Source organism: Lynx rufus, unplaced genomic scaffold, assembly GCF_022079265.1.
Source record: "Lynx rufus isolate CCGP_SWC_20201006 ecotype Redwood Valley unplaced genomic scaffold, mLynRuf1.p SCAF_5, whole genome shotgun sequence".
Classification (NCBI taxonomy): domain Eukaryota; kingdom Metazoa; phylum Chordata; class Mammalia; order Carnivora; family Felidae; genus Lynx; species Lynx rufus.
The window spans coordinates 43,499,005-43,526,917 of record NW_025814867.1 but is presented as its reverse complement, the minus strand read 5'-3'; the positions used below and the strand labels follow the sequence as shown (position 1 = coordinate 43,526,917).

At 36.4% G+C, this 27,913-nt stretch overlaps 1 protein-coding gene across 1 annotated transcript; it reads right to left on the bottom strand.

Annotated features, from left to right (window-relative positions):
* Window positions 1–25: 25 nt before the first annotated feature.
* CPA3 (carboxypeptidase A3) lies at window positions 26–27,475 on the bottom strand. The gene is made up of 11 exons (XM_047099831.1): window positions 27,371–27,475; window positions 27,197–27,272; window positions 24,067–24,191; window positions 14,671–14,773; window positions 14,465–14,566; window positions 13,062–13,163; window positions 11,650–11,760; window positions 10,415–10,505; window positions 9,198–9,400; window positions 7,275–7,359; window positions 26–459 (listed from the first exon to the last, which is right to left on the bottom strand). Exons 1-11 carry the CDS (start codon window positions 27,436–27,438, stop codon window positions 272–274), a joined length of 1,254 nt encoding a protein of 417 aa, XP_046955787.1. The 5' UTR covers window positions 27,439–27,475; the 3' UTR covers window positions 26–271.
* Between the last annotated feature and the right edge of the window lie 438 nt (window positions 27,476–27,913).

The window sequence follows — 27,913 nt, the reverse complement described above, 5'->3', positions numbered from 1 at the left end:
TGTTTCAAAATACTCAAAATAATACTTTTTGATGGTTTCAAACTTTATTTGGATCAAAGAAAGGTTGTTGAAAGCTTTCACTTAAAGCTGTTTGTTAAGGTGCTATTGAGAGTGAATAAAAACAAAAAGAAGTAACATAGAACTTAAGTGAGCAAGAGAGGGACCTATTCAGGTAATGTGGAAGCTATATCTAGGTATAATTGAAGGTTGACTTTCTGGCAGAAGGCATAAAGAAACATTATTTGGCTTATTCCAAACTGAGGCCAATTCTTTAGGAAGTATGCTTGAGGATATACTTGGCAATAAATTTAACAGCTAGCAAGGTCTCTTTACAGGTCGGCTTTATCTGAGATTCTGGAAGGAGAAAACAAAATTTGCCTTTATCTCGGAGCTCAAAGGCAAATGTGTGTTTGATGCCCAGGTTGTAAGCCCAGTCTAAAGAAGAACCTGATGTCGGGTCTGTAAAACATAAGCAATAAATATTTAATTAGAAACAAATGCTAATGTTTTTCTTGAAATGGAAATTCACTGGTGTAAAATTAGCAATAAAAAATAATTATGTGTACAGTTAATTGCAGTAAGGAATGGGAGTAGTGGTCTATATAGTATAGAGTGTAGAATAAAACATAATCATGGTTTTGGGATCCACCACTCATTTTAAATACGTGCTGCATTTTCAAAATTACATTTTGTTTGGGCCAGTACTCTAAATAAATTGAGTTTGTTTACTGGGCACACAGTGTTGCAGATGGAGGTGGTCTGGGCAAGTGCAAGCAGCTGTGTAAACCAACTAAGGAGGGGGTCACTGGTCACTGAAAACTCAACCAAAAAAAATCATGCATACAAGCTAGGCAAAATTATGTTCTTCCTAATAGTTCAGGTCCCTTTTTATTCATGTTGCTTGGGTGAACTATTTTCTAGTTAAAAGACCAAGAAAGCTTAAATCAATTATTTTAAGGATGTATTTAATCCCCTAATCCAACTTTTCAATGTCAATTTTTATGAGATTTACTAAGAATGTTATTATTTGAAAATCTAAACAGACATCTAGAAGTTATATACATATAAGGTTTATACAAGTGCATGTGTATACTATAAATGCATTTATGTATATTTTCATTTGCATAATAGAAAAACTACTTTTTTGTATATAAAATAATTTATGTTCCAGGACAAGTGATGCGTTTAACTGATATTAATATTTTAGGTTTGAAGGATGAAAACTCAAAGTTGTGATGAAGAAAGAAGAAATATTTTGGTAGAAATAGACAGGGTTGGCTCTTAAATTATTCAACAAATATTGTTTTATTTATTTATTAAACAACTTTTTTTAACATTTATTATTGAGAGACAGAGAGAGACAGAGCATGAGCATGGGAGGGGCAGAGGGAGGAGGAGACACAGAATATGAAGCAGGCTCCAGGCTCTGAGCTGTCAGCACAGAGCCTGACGTGGGGCTTGAACCCCCAAGCCACGAGATCATGACCTGAGTTGAAGTTGGACGCTTAATTAACTGAGCCACCCAGGCGCCCCATTTCAACAAATATTATTAAACCTTTAATATGCATGGTGTACTATACTTGGTACTGTGGAGGGTGGGTGTGTTCAGGTTACAAAGGTAAAGATGATATTGGTGTCTTTGGGAACTTACAGTTTAGGGGAGAGAAGTCAAAGATGCAAATCAATAGAGACAGGGAAGACTATGTAAGTACCATAAGAAAGGTAACAGTATAATCTTTATGTTGACTCTTATGTAGATTAAAAAAAAATTATGTATGTCTGGTGAGGAGGTTGGCATTTTATGCTCAATGCCTACTAAATACCGCCTTTATGATGGAGAGCCTTGAAGAAAAGCTAGTGTTTTTCCAGATGGAAATGGAAGAAAGGCATTCTGGCCAGTGAGCTACGAAGATGGAAAAGCATGGAGGCCTTTTTATGACGAGAGAGAGGTTCAGCTGGACTGAAACAAATGGAGAAGTGAGAGTTTGTGGGCAAAGCTCAGAAAACCTGATAAATCAGGACAAGGTGTTTTGTTTGGGAGGCAATAATAGTTATTTTAGTGCCATACTTAGGACTGGAAAAAGCAGAAACCGGTTAGGAGGTATTGTGAAATGAAAGCCTGAACTTGTGTAGAGTCATCACACTGGGCATAGCATTGAGTGGTCCGTGTCACAAATACTGGAATGGAAGAGTCACAAAATCTGATCAAAATGATTGAGATTTCAGTCTGGATGGCTGAAGACAATCCACACATTATTAATAGAAACAGGAACTCAGAGAGGATAGTGATGAGGAAAAGAAAGGATAAAGGAGGGGAGACAAAAGGATGTTTAGCATCAACCACATTTAGGACAGAGCTTGAGAAAATGAATTTTGAAGTCATTGGGAGAAACATCATAAGTGTTGTTTAGAAAGCAGCTCCCACACATTCAGGTTCATTATCTTTTCTTGGTGAATTGATCCTTTTATCTTTATTAATGTCCCTCTTTGTTTCTAGCAAAGTTTTTTGGTTTGAAATTTACTTTATCTGATATTTAATATGGCTACTTCTCTTTTGATTAATGTTTGTATGGTATATCTCTTTCTAGCCTTTCAGTTTCAACCCATCTGTGTTATATTTGAAGTAAGTTTATTGTAGGCAGTGTATTATTGAATCTTTTTTTTTTAAATCCACTCTGCCAATCTGTCTCTATTTAATATCTTTGGTTAAATTTTGATATGACTTAAATCTACCATCTTATTGTTTGATATTTATTTTGATGTTGTTTGATATTTATTGTCTGATATTTGACTCTCTGTTTTTCATTCCTCTCTTTCTCTTTTCTTTTTCTGGTTAAATGAACATTTTAAGGATTCCATTTTGATTGATTTATAATAACATTTTTGGGTATATTACTTTGTAAAGTTTTCTTAGTGGTTGCTCCAAGTATTACAATATACATACATAATTTATCACAATCTGCTGATATCAGTGTTTTACCATGTCAAGTGACATATAGAAATCTTGCACTTAGTTTCTTTTTATATTTCTACTTTTTAAATATAGCTGTCTTGAGTACTTCTGAATATGCATTGAGCATCACATCAAATGGTGTTATAATTTTTCATTCTGCCATGATGAAGAGAAGATAGTCATTCATTTGTTCATTCATTCATTACATAATCCACTGTTCTTGTTTTCTTTCTACAGTTTCAAGCATTCTCCTATTACCAGTTATTTCTTATTTGGAGAACCTCCTTTAGTCATTTTTATTTTTTTTTAATGTTTATTTACTTGAGAGAGAGAGAATTTGTATGAGTGGAGGAGGGACAGAAAGAGGGCAGAAAGAGAGGGAGAGAGAATCCTGAGCAGGCTCCTTGTTCAGTGCTGACCCTAACACGGGACTCAATCTCATGATCACAAGATCATGACCTGAGCCAAAATCAACAGTTGTACACTTAACCAGGGCTCAATCCCACAACTCTGGGATCATGACCTAAGCTGAAATCAAGAGTCAGATGCTTAACTGACTGAGCCACCGAGGCACCCCTCCTTTAGCCATATTTAAAGGGTAGGTGTTTGGGTGATGAAATTTGTCTGAGAATGTCTTTATTTCCTCTTCTTTACTTTTCTTTCCTTTTTTTTTTAGTTTATTTATTTATTTTTAGAAACAGAGAGGGAGCACAAGTGGGAGAGGGGCAGAGAGAGAGAAAGGGAGAGAGAGATATTCCCAAGCAGGCTTGTGCTGTCAGCAGAGAGTCCAACCCAGGGCTTGATCCCCATGAATCTTGAGATCATGACCTGAGCCGAAATCAAGAGTTAGAGACTTAACCAAATCAGTCACCCAGGTGCCCCTATTTCCTCTTCATTTCTGAAGGATATTTTTGCTGAATATAGAGTTTAAGGTAGATAGTTCTTGTCTTTTAGTACTAGAAAAATACCGTCATTTCCTTTTGGCTTTCCATGGTTTCAACAAATCTATCATTTGAATTGTTCCCCCCCGCCCCCAGATTGTTTCTCTCTGGTTGCTTTCAAAAGTTTTTTCTTTGTCTTTAGTTTTCAGAATTTTAAACATTTTTTTTATGTTTATTTTTGAAAGGGGGGGGTGCAGAATGCGAGTCGGGAGGGGCAGAGAAAGAGGAAGACATAGAATCTGAAGCAGGCTCCAGGCTCTGAGCTGTCAGCACAGAGCCTGATGCAGGACTTAAACCCACAAACTGTGAGATCATGACTTGAGCCCGTCGGACGCTCAACTGACTGAGCCACCCAGGTGCCTCTAGTTTTCAGAATTTTAATTATGATGCACTCAATGTGAGTGTTTTTAGTTTATCCTGTTTGGCATTCACTCAGCTTTTTGATATATTGGTTTATGTTTTTAGGAACTTTTATAAATTTCAGTCTTTATTTTTCCATATTTTTTTTCCATTCTCACTCTCCTTCTCTTCTGAGATTTTGATGTTTTGAATGTTGGATCTTCTGTTATTGCACCTCAGGTCCCTGAAGCTTTGCTCATCTTTTTTCAATTTGTTTTCTCTCTTCAGATTGGCTTATTCTTTCTTTAAGTTCACTGATTCTTCCCTCCATCATATTCATTCTGCTATTGAGCCTTTCCAGTGAATTTTTAAATATTTTAAGTTATTGTATTTTCCAGTTCTGTGATTTCCATTTGGTTCCTTTTTATGTCTTTCTTTCTTTTTTCCTTCCTTCTTTCTTTCTTTCTTTCTTTCTTTCTTTCTTTCTTTCTTTCTTTCTTTCTTTTGGTGAGATTTTCTGTATTTTCATTTGTTTCAAGGCTATCTAATTACTTGTTGAAGTGTTTTAATGATGGTGACTTTGAAATTCTTGTCAGATAATTCTAACGTGTAAATCATCTCAGTTTTGGCATCTGTTGATTGTCTTTTCTCTTTCATGCTGTTACTTTCCTCATTATTGGTGTGATAGTGATTTTTGATTGTATTTGGACATTTTGGCTATTATGTTAAATCTTAAATCTTAACTGATACCTATTTTAGCAGTCAGTCACTGTGTTTAGGATTAGCATTCAGGCTCTGGTCTTCTTCTGTGACTTGTGGTTCCGACGACAATATGGTTTTCAGAATCTTTGCATTGCTAATTTGGTCTGGTTGATTCCCCTAGTGCTGCTGGTCTCCCATTGATTGCTGCAGGTAACTACTACCTGAGTGAAAAGTGATCCCCCTAGCTTGGCCACTGGTGCCTTCCAGGTGACAAGTGCAGTCTCAAGCCTTTAAGGAAAGAGAGCACTTCCCTGATGGGAAAGAAGCAGAAGGAGGAGGAGGGGCCTGAAGAGAGAATCTTCTGATGTATGTGTGAAGTGTACCTGTTTTTTTGAAAATGTCAACTTTTAGAGGCAGTCGGCAGAGACCAAGTAGAAAAGGAGGAGGGGGAGGCAAACCAGGAGAGTTCATTGGTAAGGAAGGCCAAGGGATGGCAAGAAGAAGGGGTATCGACAGGGACCAGCATTGTAGGGAGTTTGTGGAGTGTGTGAGCTGAGATAACTGTAGTGGCTTTAGTGATTAAGAAGGCTGCCATTTTTAGCTAGAGTTGGGTTTAAGTTCATTAGAAAAAGGCATATAAAAATAAGAGTTTGGTAGCAATGGAGTTAGGATAAGTAGGAATTGTGTCTTGTATGGTGGTTTAGAGTATGCTAGATGTTTTAATAAACTTGGTCAATTTCTAGATGTATTAGTTCTCCATTTGCAGTTAAGTAAACTGTTGTGACGTTAAAGAGTATGGCTATTCTGTTTTGGCAAATTTATGTGACATTTCTCATTAAGATTAATAGTGGTTATTGAGAATGAATAGAATTTGTGATTTTTCATAATTATGTGATGTTACTAAGTTTAATAATTTTTCTTTTATGATACCACTTTTCGTATCTTTAAAACCTTAAATTTCAAGGAAAAACTATATAAGGCATGAAATAAATGCAACACCGAAAGCTTCTCACTTTAAGAATACATTTTTCTAGAACTTAATCTATTGACTGTGTTACTTAGCCTTTTATTTGTGTACATCTGTACCTACTAAAATATGTATATATATTTATAAAAACCACTTGCTAAATACCAGGCACCCTATTAAGTGCTTTATGTATGTTAACTCATTTCATAAATTCCTATCACAACCTTAGGATTTAAGTACCATTTGCTGTTTTATAGAAGAGGAGACTTAGGCAAGGAGAGATTAACAATTTGCTCAAAGGCACTATCTAGTACATAGTTGAGTAAGGAATCAAACCCAAGCTGCATATCTTCAGTTTGTGCTATTAACCATTGTACTATACCACCTACTGTATGTCAATCTATAGTTCTCCCAATTGGAAGTCTTCTTGGACTTGTGCAAGATAATTTTTTTGTTGTTGATGACATTTTCTTAATATATTGATATTAAAAAAAGTCTCCTTTCAAGGCACATTAGGTACAAGGAACTTACTGCAATACAGTCAAAACAAGTCAAAATAAAACTGAACCAAATTAGGAATCTGGTTTTAGTCCACAGGAGTCTACATAACATAATGCTTGTGGCTTAACATGTGTCTTTTGAAAAAAAGCATTATTGACATGCATAAACATAATGACCTGCACTTTTATGTCAATACTAAGTTCTATTTGAAACAAGAGCTAAGCTAGGGATATGTGGGCATAAGTTGAAATTGAAGATGTGGTACTTAGACACTAAAACAAAAGCAACAGAACTAGAACCTTTACATCCTATTTCTTAATCCACCATATAGATTTCAGTTTAACACAATAGGAAGGGACTAGTGAAAGAGACATTAAACTGATTTTACGTGATCAAAGTGGCTGAAACTTTTGGCCAGCCCATTTTCCCACCAGGAGCTAGGGAGGAAGACTGTGTTTGCATAGGGACAAGGCCAAAAAAAGAGAGTCCAATTAAAAACAAAACAAAACAAAACAACCACAGAAAACTGTTGAGTTTGCCCCAACTAATTCTCATGAGTTCCAGTGAGGATAAATGTTGGTTGGGAACAGGAAGGTGGATGAATTAAATCGCAAATTTATCTTGATAAAACAACTTCCATTGACCTTGTATCCTTGTAAAAGTTCAGTATAATTTGTTTCTAGAAAAATCTTATCCCCACAAAAGGGAAACATGTGTTCCCTAGACTCACATATAATTCAGAATCACCTGTTAAAACTGAGGTTTAAATTATCAGTTCTAAATGTTCTAATTTACAAGTTCTAAAATTTTCTTTAATATATATAAAAAAGAATTAGGGAAAATGGCACAGTAAACAATAAAAAAGACTTACAGATAGTTGATGCTATTGGGCCATAGATGTAGCGGGTTTCATACCGAGTTGATAGAACATCAGTGCCGATCTTTGCAACTTTGGCCTGGAGAAAAAGGGAAGTTAGTGTTGGAATAATAGGAAACTATGTAAATGCTGTTAATTTATTGGGGATTAAAAAATAAATTGTACTGTTTTTTTGGCAATTGAAGATGAAAATAAAATCAATGGTTGTGAGAGATTTATTTTTGGGAAGATATATTGTCATTGTAAAGACAATGTGAAGACAAATGTGAAATAAGTTATAAACAGTCATGTCATGTCTCATTTTGTATTTCTACCCTTTCTTTTCTCTGTCTTCTTCCTCTCTCCCTTGTTTCCTCCCTTCTCCCCCCTCCCCCCGCTTTCTTGTTTTTGTCCTTTCTTCTAAAAATAATATTCTTTCTACTTCCTCTCAGATATTTTTTGGCTTCAGATATTTGTCTTTTCCAAAGTCAGTTTCTCCCATGTTCCTGTTTCCTTTGTTTTTATGGGCATCATATCATCGTAGGACTTTCTCCACATTGGATTTTAGCATGCCAAGGGAAGAAAAAGATGGTTGACTCCTCTTTAAAATAGTCGTTAAATTAGAGTTTCTCTTCCAGAGTTAATGCATTTCATGACCTTTAATACACAATTAGTGTTTTGTGCTATGAGAATGATTATTGGAATGAATTTTAGTGGAATATAGTCACTAACGTATTTGTACCCTAAATGAAGATTTACTTTTAGTCTGTAATGTATATAACCAAAAGATAAATTTTTTTTCTTAATCAGTTTAGTTGCTGTGTAGGAACTCTTTACTCAAAGTGGTTTGTTATGTGTATTTGTATTTTTAATTCATAATACCATTTTTTAAGGGCAGATTGAAATTGCATTGCCATATATTTTTGTGAACTAATCAAACTCATGGAGTTCAGATTCTCAGCTATTTTGGTTCAATAAATGACTATTGGCCGCATATTGCTTGCATATTTTCTTTGTTGTATATATACAGATGGTTTTAATGACTAGTTTAAATCTCTGCTTCAACTGAAATTAAATGCTGTTGTGCTGAATACAATTGGCTGAAGTCAAAATGACAATTGTGACTTCTTTTAAAAAAATATACTTTTAAAAATATGAGGCAATATTGGAACCATCCATAGCTTTTACCAAATGTGTTATATTTATCAGCCCCCATGGGATCTGGGACACTGAACTTTATCTACTTTATTTCCTTTCTTTTACAGCAATTAACAATATCCCTTTTTATGGGTTTTTGTCTATTCATACTTCCAGTTCTTGTGATGCATTGGAACCCATATGCAGAGTTTTCGTTTGTTTGTTTTAAGCTAACATGATCAAATCAGTTTTTATGCAAAGGAAAACGATACATAGTAGATTTTTGTTCTTGAAAGACAGTGCATTCTCAGTGAGGAGGCTTTACAAACACTTATAATGCTCTTTCTTTGGATAGTAAAAGAATTAATATTGTTTCCAAGTTGATCAGGAGGATAAAAATACAATGAATCTTCTTAAATATGGCATCTTAGGGACAGGAATAGCAGATATCTTTGCTGTTCTGTTAGACTTTTGCTGTGTGTGGTTTTATAGTATGACCCATGATGAATGTTTGGATAACAGTTTATGCATTCATGGAATTCTCCTCTGGATTGCCCACACATTTTTTCCTACTGGCTTTATCTTAGAATCACATTGAAAGATTTTATATCCTTTTATCACATGAAGAATTAATTTAGGAATTATGATTTTAACTCTAAGGTAAACTTTATTAGTTCTTTTCTTTGGTATGAAAGTGTGAAGTTCTTTCACCGTAATGCAGTTGTTCATAAAGAACAGTTGTTCGTGGAAGTCAGTGGTGGTGTGTGTCAGTGCATAAACCATAGGTTTTTTTCTACATACCAGGTCCTTGTAGTTAGGTGGCAGTTTTGATGTATATCCATAGGGAAACAATAGCATCTGGGAGTAGGAATGGAAGGTGATATAGGCCTTGATTGATTTCAGGTGGCTTCGAATGAAGTCAGTGACAGCTTTGGTCTCTTTCTCGGACTCTGGTTCTGGGCCCCGATAAGTTTCTGCACATGGGTCCTTGGTGTTTGGAAAAGCTGCAGTGGATGTGGAGGATGAGATCGCAGTTTGCTCCCCATCAGTAAAGATCCTGTCTCTTCTGATGTGGACTTGCAAAATGTTTTAAACGTTTTCATTTCCCGGGTTTACAGGGCTGCCTCAATCTCTCTGGTGTCATAGTCATTGCAGACCAACTTTTTGTACATACAACTCATAGGGTGACAGACCCAGCCCAATGGAATATTCTTAGCCTTGTTTATTTTGCCTCTGTTTCCCAGGGTCACAGGAATAATACATCAGAAGCAGCCCAGGGCCTGGAGCCAGATAGACCCCAGTTCCAGTTCAGCCCTACTCCACAATTTGTTGGGGACTGGTGTGAATTTCATTTTTTGAGCCTGAGTTTCTTCATCCTGGTTCAGCAGGCAGCTCTCACTTAGGGATAGCTGCTATTCTCATAATTTTTATGGTAGAATAGAATTAAGAGCTGAGGTGGTATTTTCAACAAAATTAGTTACAGAAAAAATTTATGAATTGGGGTAGTGGTAATTTTTCCTTGACTGTAATGATGAAGTCATATTTGTCTAGCAACTGTCATCTGATGTAGCAGACTTCTGCTTATCATTGCATTTCTGTTAAGCCTTTTCACTTTCTTTGCCCCCAGCTGTTTCTTTTCACAAACATCTGAAGAGCTATCTCTGTGTTGGTTTTAACCACTGGTATTTCTTGGCTTTTATCAGACCAGGAAGAGGAGGGACCCGAGACCTCTCTTCAGATTATCTGAATTTTTATGCATCTGGATGTGTCTGATTTTTAGCAAGCTAGATATATTAAGTAAGAGATGGTTTGATAAACAACCCTATCCCTACTTCCTCCCATATAACAAAACATTCATAATGTTTCTAAGGTAGGGATGATTATCTTTATTTTTTAGATTAGAAAATTAACACTCAGGGAATACATAATATTTGCTGAGATAAATAAGTGGTTTAACTGAGTTTGGTGTCTGAACAGTCTTTATAGCTCTTTTTCTTGAGATCAGATCTACTACTCACAGTTCCATGAGGCATTAAAGTTCCTGTTGAGGTCAGTGCCGATGCAGTTGGAGTTTTGGTTCTTGGAACGATTTTTTCTCCACATGCGATTCTGCAGGATTGAATGATGGAAGTGTTTACATCAGATCAATTTGCATTTTTCAGTTTGATCATTTCAGATCCTCTCTGCAGGTGTCTACAGTTTTATTTGAAACATACCTAGTTAACTTGAAGCTCTTTATTATGAAGAAAAATATATTGTTTTCTTATAACTTGTAACATTTTCAGCAACATTGTTTTTTATATTAATATTCTAAGGCCTTGATAGGATAATTTAGTTAGCTTTAAAAACTGTTGATTAGTTCTCGGTACTAGAAAATTATCAACAATGTTCTGAAATTACCTATGATTTAAATTATAACTTCATTACATTCTTCACCATTTATAGATTTCAGGTATAATACAGGTCAAATTGTGACTGTTAGAGCGTAATTTCCAGAAAATAACTGGATGTGATAGTATCTGTCTGAAAGTTCAGTATGAATCTTTTTTAACAGCAGTGAGTCAATAAAGGATTCCGTTAAAGGACAGATTATTTGTGTCAGTCTTTATTTTTTGATACAGTTATTCCACATCAAATTCTGTTACAGATAGATTGGAATACAGTGCCTTTTGCTTTGAGGTCAGTGTTCATAATATCTTTTTTTTTTTTTTTAAGTTTTATTTATTTTGGGAGAGAGAGAGAAAGAGACAGAGCATGTGAGAGGGAGCGGGGGAGGGGCAGGGAAAAAGGGAAAGAGAGTAGCCCAAGCAGGCTCTGTGCTGTGAGCACAGAGCTCCATGTGGGTCTTGATCTCACGAACCACGAGATCCTGACCTGAGTGGAAATCAAGAGTTAGATGCTTGAGTGACTGAGCCACCCAGGTGCTCCAGTGTGTTCATAATGTCTTTAAATGACTTTTATTTTTAGGTGGAATGTGCTTTTTCCATATCCTATAACATACATTTCCTTTGTAATTATTGCTTAATTTCATTTTCCTCACCAGCTTCAGCAGCAAAAATTTCTTATTATTTCAAGGACACCTACTGCAACCAGGAAATCATGCTTGCCTTAGTCTGAAATTGAAATTCTTAAAAATATATTTTTCTGAATTAGAATTAACTGGCTATCCAACTTAATACATAGCAATCAATGTGCATTCAAGTTGGTAAATACTATATTGTCCAAATGTGAACAAGAGACCATAGAGTGTTACCTGTGTCCATGACCAAATATATCCATCAACATTGAATACAGGAAGAACATAGAAATTCATTTGGTCCAGGAGTTTGGTCATAATTTTGTCTCTGCCATAAGTTTTGGCTGCCTGTAGGAGTAGGAAAAAATTAAACTATTGGTGTAAAGTTTAACACCATGTGGAAAGCTGTGGTTATAATAGTAATAACTATCACTCCTTAAGTCATTTACTCAAGTTCACATGATTTCAAACATATTTCCCCTAAATAGCATAAAAATAAGTGACCCATATAAAAGTCACTTATTCAGACTAGTGAAATTAATTGAACTGAACATTCTTTAAAGGATCATTTTGTCAAGACAGTAGCATTCCACATACAGCATGCAAGATGTTTTATAGGAAGAATGGAGGCCAAGTGAAAAATTAGCAGTACATATTGTTCTAAATGGATTCTTTCCCTCACATCCTCTAGGTAAATATAGATTGAGTTTATAAACATAGGAATCTGTAACTATTGGAGAGAATTCATAAATTAATTATAAACAGGATTAAATAAAAATGTTCCATTAATAAAAGGCTCAAGCATTTAGATTGTCCAATCAACTCCTTTTCTCTTATCAGATTGAAATTTATCTAATTATCTGTACTTTCTATGGCTACCTAAAATCTCTCTCATTCTTGGAAAATCTCTTCCAGGTACATCTGTTCCAGAGCCAAGAGATTTTTTGCAGCCCTATCACATGTATTCCTTTGTAGCTCTTGGCCCTCAGCTGGAAGAGCTAAAACAAGTGTAGAGATAAATCAGTTCTCCTGGCAGATTCGTTCCTAGTGAAAGTATCTATGCCCAGAAAGCCATTGTCATTCATATTACATCAGCATGTTGTATGCAAAAGCTGGCAGAAAAGAGAAAGTTATTAGATGGTGGGAGTCAGAATAGACTAGAATGAGAGGAACAACAACTTATAAACTGAATTTGCCTTTAAAAAAAGTGAGTTATTTTTCACTTGGAAAGGAAATTAACTATGAAAATTCCAAGTGCCAATTGATTGGCCAATTAATTATCTAAACAGGAGCTAGAGGTCTATATGCTTTGAGCTCATTGAAGAAAGGCAAAGATTGTAGCTTGTAATATGAAGATAGTTTCAGATCATCCATACTTCACTATAGGAGAAACCATATCATGCCCCCCCAAAATTCTTTTACTTTTATAAACTGTCAGCTGGAATTCAAGAATTTTGAAGGAAGGTGTCAATTTTATAAAAACCCCAACGATAACTAAAATCCAGAGCATTTATTTCCTGACAGCACCAAATGTGGGCCCTTCTAGTTAAGTGGAACTGCATTCATTTGGAAAGGGGTGTTGCCACTCCGTGAAGTGCTGGAGATTTGACAATCAAAGGAGAATTGTATGAGCGTTCCGATTCACTTACCTGATAGACAAACCACTGGCAGAATGCTGGGGAGATCCATTCTCGTGCATGAATGCCACAATCCATAAAAATAGCCTTTCTCCTTTCATCCCTTTTCCCAATCTATTTAAAATTAAACTTGAGATATTATTTTGCATGAACTCACACATTGATCCCTTGTTGTCCAATAACTCACTCCTGTGCTCAAAGCAATTCTTTCCCCTGCCTTCTGTTGAATAACTGTTTATGCACATATTGTTTTCAGGGAGGATCACTTCACTCTATATCCTGAAGTGTCTATACATAATTCATAATCAATTATATAGTATATCTTTTAAAAAAATTTTTTCCTAGTGTTAGAGTTGCTTTTATGGTTTTTAAAACAATCACAATATATTGTTTTTCTTATTTTATTGTTAATATCCTTTGGTTTGAGAAATAGATGATAGGTTATTTTGTTTTGGCCATTTCCTTTTGTTTTTCTGGCTTCATAAATGGGACGTTTAGCCTGGGGTGGAAAAGATTTTGTAGTTGTGTTTGCAGTGGGGAAGAGGAATGGTGGCTGGATATTTGAAGGGCTGTCATTTTGAAGGGAATTTAGATTTGTTTTGGCTAGTTGGAGAGAATGAATGGATGGGAATTCAGGGTAAGGAAGGGCTTCTCATTTATTAAGGGGATGCTTCAGGGAGCAGTGTCTCTGGATGTGCAAGCATCCAGCAGCAGCTGAATGGCAATTGTCAGCTCCATTATAGAAGGGAATTCTCTATTAACATAGGATTGAAATGCCTCACTTACTGTTCTGGGACCCTATGATTCTGTGATATTTAAACTTCTCTTAACTTAAACACTTAAACACACTCTGACTTAAACACTTAGTCATCAGTTTCACTGAATTTTAATGGATGGAACACTATTTTGTACTCCAGGCACATCATAAACTCTTATAATAAAGATATGGGACAAGGTATTTGTCTGAGTTTGTCCATTGTGTCTCACAAATGGTTTATTCAAGGACTTTCTTGGTTTCACCTAAAACCACCTATCACTTCTATTTTTGAATGGACATTTAGAACTTATATGTTCTTCAAAAAGATAAGACTTTATTGTCTCAAAATTCACTAGCTGTGTCAAAGTAACTTTAAAATTTTTTTTTTAATGTTTATTTATTTTTGAGACAGAGAGAGACAGAGCATGAACAGGGGAGGGTCAGAGAGAAGGAGACACAGAATCTGAAACAGGCTCCAGGCTCTGAGTTGTCAGTACAGAGCCCGACGCGGGGCTCGAACTCACGGACCGTGAGATCATGACCTGAGCCGAAGTCGGCCGCTTAACCGACTGAGCCACCCAGGCGCCCCTCAAAGTAACTTTTAAATTAGTGTTTTTTCAACAATATTAAGAATCAGTAGTTCTTGAATTATTTTTACCTTGAGAACATATAGTGGATTATCTTCAACAGTGGTTCCAATTTTAATACGAGAGACCATTTCAGGATGCTTATGCACCATTTTTTCAGTCCAAGCAACAATCTTAAGAGCAAAACCAATTTTGAGGAATTAGAATAAAAAAAAATAAATGAGAACAAATATTGAGGGTTACAGTTTTTTTGAAGTACAGGCATTTTATACTATACCTTGTCCCAGTTATTGTATTTTGCATAGCTGTGCCTGCCTGGGATATCTTCTTTAACATCAAACTGTTTTTCAATCTCTTCTTGTAGATCATGGATCAAGATTCTGTGTGACAGGGGAATGATAAAATACACATTTACTGGAGGAAAAAAACCCACAGTTATCTTTCATTTACAGAAATTTTCTCTTCCTTCTGCTCTATCTTTGATCAGGGTTGTCCTGTTTCTTCATTATTCTCTAACCATCTCTTTTATAAATGTCACATGTATGGCTTCATATCTTCCCATTTATCTGGAGCTGTGCTGTTCAATGTGGTGGTCTGGGCACACATGGCTTTAGAGCACTTAAAAATGGGGCTTGTCCAAAAAAGAGGTTTCTGATATGTAAAATATGCACTAGATTATGAAGACTTTGTATAAAAATTATGTAAAATACCTCACTGATGAATTTTATATTCATTACATGTTGAAAAATAATATTTTGCAGTATTAGATTTAATATTAGATTAAATAAAATATATTGCTGAATAAATTTTGCCTGTTGCTTTTTAACTTTTTTAATGTGGCTACTAGAATCTTTAAAACTGGACATGTGGCATGCATTATATTACTGTTGGTCAGCCTTGATTTGTAATCACTCTCTAACTTTCTTCAAACGCACACATTCACATACACACAATACAGGCAATAGTGGATATTCTTATGTACAAATTTGCTGACCATGCCTTATCACTTCACACTTCCAGAGCTGGGAGAAACTTGAATAACAATAATAGTAAGCACTTATTTAGTGCTTACCATGTGCTAGTCATTGCTCTAACCACCTTATATACATTAACTCATTTAATTGTCACATGAAATTATTACCCCCATTTTACAGATGAGAAAACCAAGGTACAAAGTGTTTAAATGACTTGTCCATAGCTGTAGAGCTGGAAAATGGTTAGGCTGATATGGAGCGGGTGAAATAAGATGCAGGAAGAATTCTTAGGAGGCTAATATTGGGGATCCAAAAGTCTTATACCTTTACCCTCTTCTCTATTTTCATCTTATTCCTGAGTTATTTCATCTCATCACCTCATTCAGTTCCGTGGCTCTAATGGTGACCTAATGGTTTCCCACATTTTTATTTCCAGTTCTGGACTCTCCCCTGAACCTACCAATGCCCTAGCTCTTCCCCTGCCTCTCCCGGGGCTTATGCGTCCACTTGCCTACATGACATTTCCATTTGATTATCCATTTGTTTCATATGTTCCATTCTTTATTTTACATACATTATCTTATTTTTATCTTGCTAATATTATTACATACATTTTTTTACGTACATTACATACATTATTTTTATCTTGCTAATATTACCCTTTTACAGATGGGGGTCATTGTTGCTCATAAAGCTTAAATACCCATAATTTGTGTATGTTGGGGTTGGGAATTTGAATGCAACCTTGTCTGACTTTAAGATTTATATTTTAAAAATGCCATTGTCATCTCATATATACACAAATATTTTTGTATATTTTCTCTGTTTTGGGATTTTCTCTTGTGCTCCACTGATCTGTTTTCCTGCTCTTGTGTAAGAACCAAACCATATTAAATTATAGTTTTAATATTGAATTTTAATATTTAATGTAGTGTCTCCTTATTCTTGTTTCCAAATTTTTGAGTAATTTTACCTGTTCTTAATAAATTTTTTTAGGATCATTTTAGAAATTAATAGAATTATTAGAAAAATATAGGCTCTTCATTAGAATATATTAAATTAAGAATAAATTTGAGAAGAATCTTATTAATAATGGACCATAATATAGCTGTCTTTTGATTTTTCAGTAAAATTTTGTATATTTTGTGTATTTATATATTTTTATTAGCCTTGTGAGTGGCTTTTTTTCTCACTAAACGTTTGAACTGGTTATTATTCATATATTAAAAAAATTATTGCTTTGGTTATACTTGTATATTAGCTACCTTATTAGTTAAAAAACTATGTTTTTACTTCTAAGGATTTTTTAGCAATGTCTTTATGGGTTTTATAAGGGTTTTAGGGTAGTTATTTCTTATGCAAAAAATTATGCTTTGTACTTTTTTCCAGTAACTATTTTTTCCCCTTGCTTTATTGTCTTGGCTAAACTCTGAACAATGGAAAATAATAGTGGTGAAAGAGGGCATTCTATTTTTTTTCCTGGTTTCAACAAGAAAATCTGTCTTTCACCACAGTATATAATGTTGATTGCCATTTGAGATTAATATGGCAATGTCTATTGATACGATCAAATTATTATCCATTGATGTACAGTTGCATTGAATTTTATATTAGATTCCTTAATGTTAAATATATTACAGCCTAAGAGATTAACAAACACCCTCACATAAAGCTTCATTCTTCTTATTTACAATTTTTTTAAGTTTATTTATTTATTTTGGGAGAGAGAGAGAGAAAGCGAGAGAGAAGCAGAGAGATGAGAGAGAGAAAATCCCAAGCAGGCTCTGCTCTGTCAGCACAGAGCCTGATGTGGGGCTCGATCTCAGAAACTGTGAGATCATAACCTGAGCTGAAATCAAGAGTCAAATGTTCAACTGACTGAGCCACCCAGGTGTCCCCATATTATTTTAGATATAATTATTAAAAAGCTTGTTTAATCTAGAAGGAATACATTGGGCATAGGTAAAATGGCTTGTGGGAAGCAAGCATACTATCAGTCAGTGTTAGCTTAAGGAAAATAAACTACATAAATAGAAGGATTTAGCAAACATAGGTCAGTGGTCCTTTGTTGCAAATCCAAAGACCCAATATATTTTAATAATGTAAATAGCCCTTCTGGTTATCATCCTTTTATAGCACAGTGTGAAAATTTATGTTGGTAATGGTAATCCCTCAACTATATTAAACTATAGTATTCACTATATTTTACAGGGCAGATGGAGATCAATGGCTTATAATAGAAATACTTCAGTGAAATATTTAAAATCAGGGATGTTTTGAATTTGTACTTGAGCAGTTTCCTTATTTGGATTATCATATTTGCCATTGACTTCTTATAAAAGCATTACTGCTGTGGATGAAATGTATGTGTATTTTCCCTCTGTTAGCAGTAAGTCCTATATAGGAAGATACTATCTATTTTTTAACATTCATTCTAGTCATTTAGGACAGTATCATGCACTCTTACCTCCATAAATCCTATCATGTAAGGAAGTGGTGACCCGGTGGGAAGAGGCTCTATGGTCATTTCTGGGTTCCAACCCCATTTTGGCTTATACTTTATGTGATATTGGGGGAGGGAGGTTAACTATCTCTCTGAACCTCCGTTTACTCACTTTTACAATGGAACCAAACATCAGCCAGGATTGTGGTGAGGATGAAATGAATTGAACTGTGGGAAGCGATTGGCAAGCCATAGGTTCCCAGGGAAGTTGGGTCAGAAAATTGGCAACCGATTCACAGACTTAACGTGTCTTTAAACAAGGCTTTGGCGGTATGTAGTTGTTTGACTCTGATACTTCGATTTCTTAGGATAATGAACTGTGACACTGTAGCACCAACTCTACTTGTCGGTTTCTTCTTGCTGATTGACTGGCTGATCTGAGTTTGGAGACAGAAGATAAATGAGGTATACTTCTAATTAGAGTTTATTTAGCACATGACACCAAGTACTACTCATGAATATTGATTCCCATTAACATTACTGACAAACACATTATTATGCACATTATATCTAATTCACTGTATGCTTGGCTTTTTGACTTATGATGAATCTGGGATTTCTCAGAAGAAAAATTGTGACAACAGATTTGGAGTCACGTTGCACTAAAGCTCACGAAGCCTGAGAGAATCATTGGAAATTACATTATGGGTGGTCACTATAGACAATGAATTCCTTTAATTAATTGTTTTAAGTTCTAAAGAGGGTGTGAGGCTTTTGCTCTACCTGCATTTATGGAAGTAGAAGAACCAGGCAAAAGAGAAATTTTATGGTCCCAGAGGTTGGTTCGTAACATAAGGCAGTATTAATTAGTCACAGGGAGCTCGTATCTAAGAATATTTTTAGACTTACACATATCAATTTAGCCTCTGTGATAACAACAGCAAAAGAAAATCGTGCGAGCTAAAATACGACCTTTCCACAAAGCAGCTGCATGAGGACATGAGAATGGTGCCAGATTGTTGCTGATAGGGACTAGAAATTAAGCCTAAGGCTGGAAATTAAGAGCCAGGGCCAGATGTTATTTTCATGAGCCCTTCCACTAACCAGCAGCCAGGCTTAAGCAGATGAAACCAAATTACTTTCTCCCAAATATTATTTTAGTGTTCCAAGATTTGCTTAATTTGTTAAAGAAATTCCTAAATGTAGATGAAAGGATAAATAATTATCACTGAGGATTTAATGATGGAATTGGCTAATGTTTATTGAACCTGTATTATGTGCCAGACATTCAGCTCAGCACGGTATTTACATTCTGTCATTTAATTTTCAAATCATCACTATTAATTTGGTACCATTTCCACTCCCAAAAGTTAGATAGAGGTTTCCAAAGCTGACATAACTGTTAAAATGCAGAAGTTGGGATTTTAACCTAGAGGTGTCTGACCTCAGTGTTCTCGAGCCATTATACAACAGTGCCTCCAGGCACAAGGAGTGAAATTCCCTGGGTATCGCCCTCAGATCTGTAGTCTTAGTCTGCTGAGTACTATTCAGCATTCGCCCAGCTGATCAACTCTCTTGGAAGGCTGTGCCCCAAGGTCAGGAAATAGATAAGAAGTTCAGAGAAGAGGCAGGATGAATCCTATTTTGACAATTTCAATACTCCCTCCATCTGTTAGTTTTAAAGAGTAACAGAGAAATGGAGAATGGTAGGTCAATGTATGTGACTGCCATAGGCTCTGGTGTGTGTGTGTGTGTGTGTGTGTGTGTGTGTGTGTGTGTGTGTATGTATGTATGTGTATGTATGTGTGTGTGTGTACATGCAGTGGGGAAGCGTGTTCCAGGGAGGCAGAGTCATTGTTTTGTGCCTTATAAACTGGTCTGGATTGCCTCTACTCCTCCATGCCAATGTTCCATCAGGATAGGGGCTATTCAAATAGCATGATTTCATGTTTCCACAAGATCCCATTTGTCCCTAGTAGCCCCGGAGTTACCATGTATCCAACTTTGCATTTACTGACATGGATTTCTCAACATTTGAGGCATACCTCTGGGTTGGATAATAAACTTTAAGGCACTAATTTGTTCACTAGGAGGGAAGGGGAGCATGTGGTGATGGCCTTTAGTTATCCCTTATTATACAGTGTGTATGTGTGCATGTGTGTGTGTGTGCACTCATTTAAACACATGTATAAGTGGTCTTTCCCTCACTTGCATAAGTAGAAGTAAAGGAACCAGGCAAATGGAGATTTTATGGTCCCAGTCACTCTTCGTGAAACCTCTATGAAATACCATTATAAAGATGAAGAAAATGAGGTTAAGAGAAGTTAAATAAATCATCAGTGTTTAAGTAGCTAATGTGTGGTTTAAATGGTACTTGACTCGGACAGCCTCATGGAGAATCCAAATTCTTATTTACCACACTCTTCTGCTTTCCACCATGGCCAACATCTCTTTGCATTTGTATCAGGTATAACTATACCTGCTTTACTCTTGGGCAAGTAATATATAAAAATGTAGAGAAGAAGGAAGAATGAATGGGACAAGACATTAGAATGGTTTATTTGATTGAAAAACTTATTTGATAGGACTGTGTATATACTTGGAATATGAATTTGTGTCTGACTAAGCTTTATTAGGTAATTGGACATTAATCTGAAGTGTTGATGAGTAAGTTTGGTATAGAATAGTCAGTTCAATGTGGATTTCTTTTGCATTTCCCATATAATCTTATGTGCATCTTAATAAGATTTCACTTAATTATATAATTTGAGTTTTACTATATTTGTGTTACATCATATATATTGATAGTTGTTTTCTGAATTACCTTTCATTACCAGTTCTTTATTTTCTGATTTTAACTCTTGGTCAAAGAAAAGATATATCTTTTGCATATATAATCCTAGGTGTATTTTAGTAGGATTTCACTTAATTGTATAATTTGAGTTTTATTGTGTTTGTGTTACATCATATATATTGATAGTTTTCTGAATTACCTTTCCTTAACAATTCTTTATTTTCTAATTTTAACTTTTGATCAAAGAACAGATAATCTAAAATGTATCTGAAATACAAATATCTAAAAGGTAAAGCAATTAGTAAAAACATTAGGGTTTTTAACTGCTGACTCTAATAAATATGGTGTCTGCTCCTTTAGACTCAGTCCAATAGGTGTGCTTTTCTTTAGACATTTTTTTCACCAGTCTACTCAGATTTGTTGGTATGTATATGTTGTTTGTTTTTTGGACTTGCTCTTTTATGATTTTGTAAAAGTATAAACAAAAATGGAGCAAACATGCTACTTTAAAATCAAATCTGTCTTGATACCATATGGTTTCACTCTTATGTGGATCCTGAGAAACTTAACAGGAACCCATGGGGGAGGGGAAGGAAAAAAAAAAAAAAAAGGACGTTAGAGTGGGAGAGAGCCAAAGCATAAGAGACTGTTAAAAACTGAGAACAAACTGAGGGTTGATGGGGGGTGGGAGGGAGGGGCGGGTGGGTGATGGGTATTGAGGAGGGCACCTTTTGGGATGAGCACTGGGTGTTGTATGGAAACCAATTTGTCAATAAACTTCATATAAAAAAAATAAAATAAAATCAAATCTGTCTTAGTAATTTAATTTTCTAAAAAAAATTACACAGATACTTTAAACTAAAGAGTGGTTTATATGCACTGTCTAATGAAGGGTGTCTAAGTAAATCATTGTGTCAAACCAGCCTACTAATGTGGTTTTATTCAGACTGCTGCCTGGGTCCACCAGATGTTTCTGTTCTTAGAACACTCTTCTGTTACTGACTGGCACCAAGTAACACATATAATTAATATGCAAATAAAATTATCTATATAATTAGTACTTGGAGACAAGATTTAAGTAGTCCTTGTCTGCACAGATCACTTTACATATTTATATTTCTGAGGAAGGTAACTATCTAATTATGTGGCTTTCCCACAACTGTGGCTAATTTGGACCAATTTCTAGAAATCATGTCCTAATTAGATAAAACTAATTTTTATTGGTAGTTTAACACTTTGGGTCTTGAAGTAGATAGCAAAGAAGTATTTTGGCATAAGACGAAGTGAAAAGCACACTATATTTGTGAGGATCTGGATTTAGACCTCTGTCTGAGTCAGAATTGTTTCAGGCTAGGAGAGACCTGGAAGTCCAAAGAGGAGAGAGAGAGGTGCTACCTGCCTAGTTATCTTCTGTCACAGTGATTTATTCCACTGTCCATACTCATGTCAGGCAACTAGCTTTTTGTCTACGTTACCAGAATATTAAGGAAGACATAATACTTCATTTTTCTGCTGCTATTCAAATCATATTAAACAAAATTGACAAACTAAAATTTATTTTAGCTTAGGATGGATACTTAGTAAGTATTAGTTGATCACAGGAATTTGTGGCAGGTCTATAGTAATGAAGTAAAATGAATATGGTAATTGAGGCACACATTTAAGAAGACTGGCTGTGAAGTGAATCAAGAGACATGGTCACCACGGGGTATCCAGGGTGGAGGGGTGATTTCTTTTAGATGCAAGAATGAAGACCATCTGAACCTTAGCATAAGCAGAGTCTATAATACAGTACCAGTTTCTGAGATCTTCGAGGTACATTTAAAAGTGTCTATTTCTAATTTTAATGGTGAAATTTTAATGGTGAATAGAATAGTATGTATTGATACATTACAAAGGGTTAAATGCTTATATAAATTAATTTTGAATATGTGCTCCTCAATTATTAACTTCTACATTTGTTTCACAATCTCTTTAAACAACAGCAAAAACAAAGACAGTGATCAACAACAATCACAGATAATGGCCTGCTAACTTTTTAATCCATTAAGCTATGAAAAAGAATTTTGCTTACTTGTCTTATATTTGTCTTTCCTTAATTTTAATTGAGTTTATATTTATTAAGGATACTGTAGCAATATAAACACAATCAAGTCATGATAAGCAGCAGTAAATCCTGCTCTGCAATGTCTCAGCCAGAAGAAGGCTTTTTTAGTTATTGCTCGATGTTGGGTAGCAGAGGCATGAAACAGCAATTCAAAAAGAAAAAGCTAGTGTTTAGCACTGTTTTGAGTGGTGAGGTTCTCAGTAAAGGGAATTGCTGGTGGGTGCCTGGGTGGGTCAGTTGTTTAAGTGTCCAACTCTTAATTTCAGCTGGGGTCACGATCTCACTTTTCTTGAGATTGAGCCCCATGTTGGGTCCTGTGCTGACAGCATGGAACCTGCTTGGGATTCTCTGGGATTCTCTGGGATTCTTGGGATTCTCTCTCTGCCCCACCCCCACTTGCCCTCTGCCTCTGTCTCTCTCAAAATAAATAAAAAATATATATATTTTAAAAGGAATTGCTGAGATGACAGGAGCTGGTGGAGTGAAAACAGGACCCCTCACTACATCAAACACATTTTTTTTTATGTTCCCTATGAATCTTTTTTTCTTTTTTTTAAATATGAAATTTATTGTCAAATTGGTTTCCATACAACACCCAGTGCTCATCCCAACAGGTGCCCCCCTCAATGCCCATCAAACACATTTTGTTTTTTATGTTATGTCTGGGTCTGTGATATTCATGTCTGAGCTCCCTTGTTCACTGCCCCAGGGCCTAGACAGTGCGTGGCCCATGGTTGGTGCTCAGTGAGTTTTAAGTTTCCCTTATTTCTCTGTGGGACCATAATGACTCATTTCTGTCTCTTTGGCCATTTGAGAATTCTCTCCTGTTGAATTTAAGTCTTACTCAATTGCATTGCTTTGCTTTCTCTGAGGAAGAATTTATTTCACAAAGAATTATTTATTATATATCTTATATTCCCACATCTCTGACTTAAAGATGAGCACAGTTATTTGGGTCTCCTTTTATTTAGCAGGCAAATTCAAATTCTCAAGAATGAGGTGCTCACCATAGTGCCTGAGCTCTGTGTTGATTACCTGTCAGAGGTGATGAGTGTGGTTAAACCATCTATGCCTGCAGCAGTGCATGATATCCTTACTAGGGGATGGGTTTTGGAGATGGCAGATATAGGTAATTGCCCTTTTTGCAGATCAGAACAAAAAAAGATGGGAGTTGATTGGCCAAGTTTGATTTTATCCCCTCTATAATTAGGCCTCAATAGTCTGGAAGTAACTATAAGTTTTATCTCATAGAGCTTTCATTTTCTTGGCCCAATTAAATATAATACTTCCCTCTCAATTTCAAGATTCCTCAAACTTTGAACATCTAACACATTGGAATATTTCATAGGACTTACTCATAGTGCATTTTATTTTGATCCAAAGAAGACTGGATGGACTGGGATTCCTTTTCACTAACTCGGAAATCTATTGTCATATTAGCAGCTACGTGGTGAGCGGCATCTGGATACCAGAAGTCAAGCTGTGGAGATGAGTTCAATGTTAGTCACAGTTCCTTGTTCACTCAACACGTATTTCTTAAGAAATAATTATGTGTCATATACTACAAAAATAATTTGGGGTTCAATGTGGCTAAGGTATTGACTCTTCTGTTAATAAGCTTATGAGAGTTTGCAAATATACTGTTGAATATTAGGGAGTGAGAAAGAAACCATTTGTACTGATCACTTTTTCAGGACATAGATAGTATGTATAAATGCAAAAAAAAAAAGTAGCTTTTGCTTTATCTGTTTGATTCTACCATCTTGGGGTTGATTGGAGTTGTTTCACAATTGATTTAGCCGTAGAATCTGACTCTAATTGGGAATATAGATCAAAAAATGGCTCTCCCACCCTGCCCCTGAGTCAGGCCTCAAAACCAGTTGCCTCTGTAAACTTTGAAATTCCTAGAAGGTTTGTGTCCAACAGAAGGCATAATCACCAGCCCTGTCATTTTTCTAGCAATATGTTCTTGGGCAATACTAAGACTCCTTGGGTTTCACAGGCACCTGGGTGGCCCAGTGGGTTAAGCATCTGACTCTTGATTTTAGCTCAGGTCATGATCTCACAGTTGGTGAGTTCCAGCCCTGCATCAAGCTCTGTGCTGATAGCATGGAGCCTGCTTGGGATTCACTCTCTTCCTCTTTCTGCCCCTCCCCTGTTCATGCTCTATCAAAATAAATAAATAACACTTAAAAAAGAAACAAACCTCCTTGGGTTTTAAGTCTCTTCCCCAAAAATAGGGTTAAGAGGACTCCATCGGGAGTGTTATAAAGATTGTGAAATGCGTATGAGGTCTGGGACATGCAGGCATTTAACAACTGTTGATTCCCTTCTCTTTTTCTTCCTTTAGCTGAGAATTTCAGAAATTCAGTGAATGGACCCAAAAGGATGACATTTGGATTAAAATAAATAAGAGAAGATTTCAGTTCTTGTTGTTGTTCTTCAAAACCATGCTCAAGGAGTGCCTGGGTGGCTTAGTTAGTTAAGCATCAGGCTCTTGATTTTGGCTCAGGTCAGGATCTCACAGTTCGTGGGTTTGAGCCCCACGTTGGTCTCTGCGTTGATGGCATGGAGCCTGCTTGGGATTCTCTCTCTCTCCCTCACTCTCTGCCCCTCCCCCACACGCTGGCATGCTCTCTCTCCACAATAAATAAATAAGCTAAAAAAAAACCATAATTGTGAAAACAAATGAAATACAATTTCCCCAACTTGGGAAATGTGAAGGAAAGGTGCATTTTCCACCCACCATTCCAAGCTTGTAGACATGTCTAAGTCCACCTGGCTATTTTGTAGTTGATTCGCGTTCTACCTCTAGGCCAGCCAGTTATGTGCTAGTATGAGGCTGCTATGAACCATCCAATATTTATTGGTTTATTTTTATCAGATTCCTACAGCATACATTGGACATATGAGGGATGCAGTATGATTTAAAGTCATTTTTGGTGTTCATGGAGCTTGAAGAGTGAGGAACAGCGTGGTGGAGCAGCAGACCGTAGAGCCTAGCAGTTTGGCAGGTTATGAAGGACTTCAAATGCCACACCAATACCAACAGAAACTTCTTTAACCATGCTTATTATGGCCAGGAGCCCTTCTGAACATTACCTCTTAGCTTACTTAGCCTTTATAACAACCTTAGGAAGTAGGTATGATTATTATCCTCAAATTACCGAGGAGGAGACTCAGATCCAGAGAGGTTAAGTAACTTGCCTAAGGCCACAGAGCTAGCGTATGGCTAGTATTCGAAACTCTGAAGGCCGTGCTCTTTCCACACTAGGCGACATCTCACTAAAAAGCTTCAGGTGCAGGAATATAATAATCAAGTTTTAGAACAATCAGGTTGCAGTGCAGACTTGGTTTGTGGGAGGCAGGGCTAGAGGCTATTGAAGGATAAGAGGCTATTGAAAGTGTCCTGGTAAAATGTAGGGCAGACATGAATTTGGCAGTGGCAAGGGAATGAAAAGTGTGGATTTGAAACACATTTGGGAATTAGAAGAGCAGAACTTTTGACTGGTTTGATGTGGTGGTGAGGGTGTGTGTGACTGGAATAAATCCCAGATTCAGTTCTGGGTTTAAGTCTGCTGTGTCGTTTAGGTCATTTAAGTAACTGTCTTTGAACTTCAGTCCTTTTGTTTTAAGTGGGTTTATGCCACTGACACTGAAAATCTGGTGGAGAATTTGAAGTGACATGTATCAGGTGGCTGGCACAGTGTATGGGAGCAGCTGAGTAAATGATAAAGTGACTGTGTTAGCTCATTGGATTTTATTTTATTCTAAATGCTTATTTGTTCTGAGAGAGAGAGAGAGAATGAGCTGGGAAGGGGCAGAGAGAGAATCCTAAGCAGGCTCCATGCCCAGTGCAGAACCCAATGTGCTGCTCGATCCCACAACTGTGAGACCATGACCTGAGCCGAAATCAAGAGTTGGATGCTTAACCGACTGAGCCTCCCAGGTGCTCCTAGCTTTTTGGATTTTAAAATAGTGATTGAACTTTAGGACTTGAACTTTAGATTGAATTTTAAATAGGATTGAACTTTAAAACTTTCCTTTTAAAATGGACCTACTCTTGGGAAGGGTCACATCTTGGTATTAGCAACCATTACTTTGATGTTATCAGTTAACCAGATACCTGTTATCATAATTTTAAGAGAAACTATGCCACTGGTGGAGATCAGGGTGGCAAAGAGGAGGGAGGGGAAAGAGGCCCCCATAAAGGTATCACAAGTGCCTGACTCCTTATTTCACAATTTTACCTAGAAAAAGCTGTTGTTTGCAAAGCTTTGGGGAGGGAACACAGGACTGGCAATTTGGGAAAAAAATAAGCAGAAACAAGGGAAGTAGCGGCAATTGGCTGAATTATCCAAGTAGCTCCTGCCACTTCTTCCATCTTTGTTTCGGGAAGCTCCGTGTGCGTTAAAAATAAAATACAAAAGAGGAAGCTTTTAGAGAACAGAAAGAAAAGATAAAATAACCCTCTAAATGCTTTACCTGGTTGGTTTGGGCCAAGTCCTTTATGATGTTTGCTTGTTTTTCATCCTGGAGCTTCACGCGGAGCACTTTCTCCCTTTGAGAATGCAAGAAGATGAAACACATGAATGGTAAAGCAGCATTCCTTCACCCTCATCCTATACAGAGCCTGGAACACAGGGTGGGGAGATTTACCTGTCGAAGCGGACAGGAGCAATTGCAAGGGTGGTAGCAATCAGACCCACAGGCAGGAGGAACCGCATGGTCCTTCTGTGCCTGCCCCAAGACCCTCTGCCAGCTTTATGCCTCAGCTCTTATCTGGACGAGCAGCTGATTTCCTGTGAGGGTTCTCTGGTGGATGAAATGTCCCTCCCCCTGTGTTTGCTAGTTGGGGAGGGAGGGGTGGGAAAAGCACTAACACTAAACCGCCCATTTTGTGGCCGATGCAATGTTATGCTACTCACCTACCTTTTACAATTGGGAATACCCATTTTACAGATGGCAAGCAAAGTAATTTTTTAGGAAATAACTTGCCCAATGTAGCAGAGCTAGTATGTTCACAGAGTTGAGATTTGAACCCAGTTCTTTGTTCTCAAATACTGCTTTTCCATATGTTTGAATTGAATGATGGAAGAAATCCATTTAAATTTGCACTTGGAACCTGAGGTGAATTGGGGATCTGGCTACGGAACCTTGGCGGGTGGTCCTTAATAACATAAAATATGTTTTTGAAGCTAC

What these genes read in the sequence shown, in the direction of transcription:
- CPA3 (XM_047099831.1), bottom strand. Translation starts at nt 27,438, where the DNA reads ATGCGGTTCCTCCTGCCTGTGGGTCTGATTGCTACCACCCTTGCAATT. An exon ending in CAAAATAAAATGCACTATGA is followed by an intron (nt 14,774 to 24,066) that starts GTAAGTCCTATG and finishes CCTGTCACACAG; the next exon opens with AATCTTGATCCATGATCTAC. An exon ending in ATCCACTATATGTTCTCAAG is followed by an intron (nt 13,164 to 14,464) that starts GTAAAAATAATT and finishes AATTTTAAATAG; the next exon opens with ATTGGGAAAAGGGATGAAAG.